The 4419-nt window shown below is 38.6% G+C and overlaps 1 protein-coding gene across 1 annotated transcript in view; it reads right to left on the bottom strand.

The window, feature by feature from the left end:
- LOC106014218 (A disintegrin and metalloproteinase with thrombospondin motifs 3) overlaps positions 1-3374 on the bottom strand; it is a gene marked incomplete at its 3' end in the record, with an annotated part of 9096 nt that extends 5722 nt beyond the window's left edge. The window contains 1 exon segment of the mRNA XM_013091452.2: positions 2698-3374. Within this exon segment, the coding sequence (XP_012946906.1) occupies positions 2698-2898 (201 nt within the window).
- Between the last annotated feature and the right edge of the window lie 1045 nt (positions 3375-4419).

The raw sequence follows: 4419 nt of genomic DNA, 5'->3' as shown, positions 1-4419 counted from the left end.
AGACAGAGACAGAGACAGAGACAGAGACAGAGACAGAGTGAGACAAACAGACACACATACAGACAGACAGACAGACAGACAGACAGACAGTTGTCATCATCATCATCATCATCATCATCATCATCATCATCATCATGATCATCATCATCATCATCATCGTTTTTAAGATGAGGACCTAAACTGGACGTACCACAATGGTTCTCCATACATTTCATTGCATGGGTCTCTCGTGGTCTAGAGGTTGTGATGTTCGCCTTTCATTCAATAGGTCTCGGGTTCGAAACATGTCTGGGACGGACAATTTTCTACTCTAAAATGTTCTCCTTCCATTTCCTTTCCTGCTCAACAACCGTGTTTTATCGTCTGCTTTCGTTTACATTTTCTGCCTCTACCACCCTCCCCTTTGCCCCTCCTCTGGGTTTCTGGCTCTTTCTACAGCCTTTCTACAGCTACTATTTGGCTCCTTCCTACTGCTGTCTTTCAGTCACACCACTGATTTTATGGTAAGTAATATCGAACACCTAGCCTTCTCGGATATGGCGAAAAATCTCGAAGGTCCCATGTGCAAGTTGCACACTTTCGAGATCACTTGGTGATCCTAATAATTGATAAGAGTAGGCTTCGGTCGCCACTTGAGCTAAACTCAAAATTCCCACCAAAATGTATAATGTGTCCTGTACGCTCAAATGACCTTATACACTTGCAAACGCCGTTAAACATTTGCTCGTATGCTCTGATAAAACAACAACCCGTAAAAATATCCTGCTCTATCCCCCGTCACCCATCTGTCCTTTTTTTTTTTTTTTTTTTTTTTTGGGGGGGGGGGTATCTGCTCTTAATCAACACCATGAAGCGACTATGGTGTGGCCGTTATTCACAGGCTATTCCCTTTGCGGAATACGTGACTTCAAATCTTTGTTCGTTTTCTATTTTAAATCAAGAAGATCGCTATCAAAGAATTACAAAATTATGTCAGCTAGTTGTTTTTTTAGAAATTTGACGTCAAAGATTTTGAGTTTCACATCATAACAATTTTTTAAAGCAATTTTCAAAATGATAATATGTACCTCTAAAAATAACGAAAGAACGATATGAAAGAAGTTTTTTTTTTACCATCTAGCATAAGGCTATTATCAGAATAAGTATTAATGTGAACTGCTCTTTCGAGTATGTATCTATATAACTCTAAAGGTCTTGTAATTAAATTCCTGCATGTGCTGAATGATGCATCTGATGTGATAAGTGCATTTTGTCAGCTCAACTTCTCTTTTCATATTGAATTTTAATGAGAGTGATATACAATTAAAATTTTTATATACACCTACATGTGTTTTTACGGTTCTGTACAGCCCAAAAAAATTTCCGTCTGGGATAATTAAATATTATCTTATCTTACCTTATCTAATCTTTAATATCTTGATAACGACTCTGAATGATCTTACGATTTTGATAAAGCTGATAGCACATTCTGTTTCTGATCTCAAGGTCTTAGTAACTGAAAACAGCATAAATGTCAGAAAGAACCTTGTCATTATAAGGTAGCAGGGTACAGATCCTTGAAACTCTCCAAGTAACCCAAAAGAGGGAGTGAGGGAGTGAGGGAGTGAGGGAGTGAGGGAGTGAGGAACTGAAGGAGTGAGTCAGTGTGTCAGTGAGAGAGATGTAATGTGATGAGTTGATACTTTACTTTTACATTTTTTTACTTATCATCTTCTGTTGCCGTTGACCTTAGAGGGGAAGTACATTTTTGTGGTAGGCAAACTCTGCAGTAATTTCAATCCAGATGTTTTAGTTTCTCATAGTACCATTGACTCCCTCAGTCCATCTTTTACCCCAGCCTGCCTCTTCCTGTTTAGCCTGAGTACTTAGTGTTAAAGGCTCTCAAGGCTGGCTGGCTAGGTGACATTCATAACAGGTGGCTAAACTATTAAATCATTATCTCATTTTGTTTTCTTATGAAATGCAGACATGGCTTCGTGCCAACAATTAATACTCTTAGACTCACATCATTTTCTTTGCTGCCTCTTTTTACGGTGTTCAAGATTTTGTGGGACGAGTTGACATGATGCCTGTTATGTATATTTTATGTCGCCGAAACTGATGAAGCACAGGGTCCATTTCTTCAACTAAAGGATCAATAAAGTATAAATTGCTTTTTTTAACTCTTAGAATTAGTTTTCATGAGGTGGAAAACAAAACCAACTATCTAAATCGAAGCTAAGTCGGTCGAGTAGTTGTCACTTCACATCAACAACTGCGAAGGGGAACAATACCTCAGTTAAGGATTTACATGTTGTAAAAGGTTCTATAATTTAAGATAATATATTGTGTGAGTGTCTCTCTATCTCTGTGTGTTTGTTTGCATTAATGTGTTATGTGTGTGTATGTGTGTGTGTGTGCGTGTATGTGTGTGTTTGTGTTTGTATGTGTGTTTGTGGAGGAGGGTGAAAGGGGAAGAGGTTTGAGTGTTAGTGTATGTGTGTCTGCATGTAAGTGCATGTGTCTATATGTGTGGGTACGTGTGTCCGTGAGTATGTATGTGCGTGTGTTTGTATGTATTTATACATGGCTTCGTGTGTACGTGTGTGTATGTCGTGTGTTTGTGCATGTGTGGATCCGTGTGCATGTGTGAGTGTGTTTTATATGAGATAGGAAAGGATAAACTAACTGATTCAAAGTAAAAACAACACAACCAACCTCTCTAGGTGGCACTTTCATCTCCGCGTCGTCTCCATGTTTCTCCTCAGCCTGCCCAGAAAGTTTAGAAGGCAGCGGGGGGACAGCAAAACTCTCAGAATGTAAACCTTTAGGCAATGGAACGTGAGGAAGACCAACCGTAGCGCACACAACGCACAACACTGTGAAAACTTGCGCTTTCAAGCGAGTGTGTGGTTCCATGGTGAGCAGCACCAACAACAGCACCACCTTATAGTTGAAGTCTCCCCAAGACGGCGAAATGTACTTTAAAAACAACACATACAATCCCTAGAAGCACCAACTCTAAAACATTCAATGGGTTTCTATTTCAATTATGTCTTTAAAAAATACTCTAATTTTGTTTCTTGGATTTAAAACGACTTTAACATTTAATACGAACGTTTCATCTGATCTGAAGTAAAACAGTATCTGAAACAAAGCAGAATTAATATTATTGTAGAACTATGTTCTCTCCGTGTTTTATTCCTTCCGTTGGCAGCGAACAACTGAGCTTTCTGAAATTTTACAAACAACACATGCAAACATGCTTTCTCTCTCGTAGAAAATCTTTATATGAAAGATGTACTGCGAAGTTCCAACGTCCTCTTATTAATGAAAACATTAAATATCCTGAGCATATCTCGGCTGTCGGAGAGTCCTTTCATTCCATGTATCAGAATTGTTGGGAGAGCTGATGTCTTTATGAAAAAATAAGGAGGGAAAGGGGATGGGCAGGGGGTAGGGGAGGGGTGTGGATATTATGCTGGCGGTAAAATGTGGTGCTAGGAGGGTTGGCGTGATACGCTTTTTATAATGCTGTCATGGTTGTTGATAAGTTCTGCGTCTGGTCTTGTGCTATGTCTAACATGCGGCTTTGAAGATCTCTGCTGGTGTCTGTTCTTTTGTTTACGCGACGGGGACTTATAAATCTTCTCCTTTTTCTGCGTTTCTTCTTGCAATTTTTTTGCGCATTTTTGAGAGTATCACGACGCGATGGAATCAGACGCTCGTCTAGTTTGGGGTAGGCATATGTTATAGAGTTAATGATACAATCTTCAAACGTGTTTACTTGTCTTAAGTTTTGATGAAAAAAATACTTAGCCATACTGAATAGAAGTTGAGATAATAGAGATTGAAGGAAATGGGAGTCATTGGGTTTCAGGGGTGAATTTAGCGAGAAATACACTGCCAACTTTTTGTGACTTCCAAAGACTCAGTGTCCGTAGAAACTGCAAATTTACATTTTGTTAAAATAGCTTTTTGGGGGGGGGCGGGAGGGGGGAGTGACTTTGACTAATGCTTTTCACAAGTCCAAACACCGATGTGTTTATAAAAGGATAGAGTATGTTTTAAGCCGGAAACAAAAAAAAACGAAAAAAGAAAGAAAGAAAAAAATTCGATGAGAATTGACAAACGGGCAGAAAAGTGTCGAAGAATTCGACTTCTGTATTTTGACGAGCGCCTGATGACACCACAACACGACGGAATGTTTTCGCTAACAAAACTTCATAGATATTACTTACTTACTTACTACCCATTACCTATTATTAACTGTTTTCACTACCGCTGTTTTCTCAACTGTTGTCCTGTTAAAACAAATTGCAGCTTTCAAGCTCTCAATGAATTACCTAAACAAAATAAATAAATAAATGGTGACTTTCTTTCTTTGAATGCACTAAATAGTGAAAACTCGTCAAAAAAAGAATGTATATTCCTTTTTTT

The sequence above is a fragment of the Aplysia californica genome, unplaced genomic scaffold (genome assembly GCF_000002075.1).
Source record: "Aplysia californica isolate F4 #8 unplaced genomic scaffold, AplCal3.0 scaffold00036, whole genome shotgun sequence".
Taxonomy (NCBI): Eukaryota; Metazoa; Mollusca; class Gastropoda; order Aplysiida; family Aplysiidae; genus Aplysia; species Aplysia californica.
Note: the sequence above shows the minus strand (reverse complement) of the source record. Positions and strands in the feature narration are given on the sequence as shown.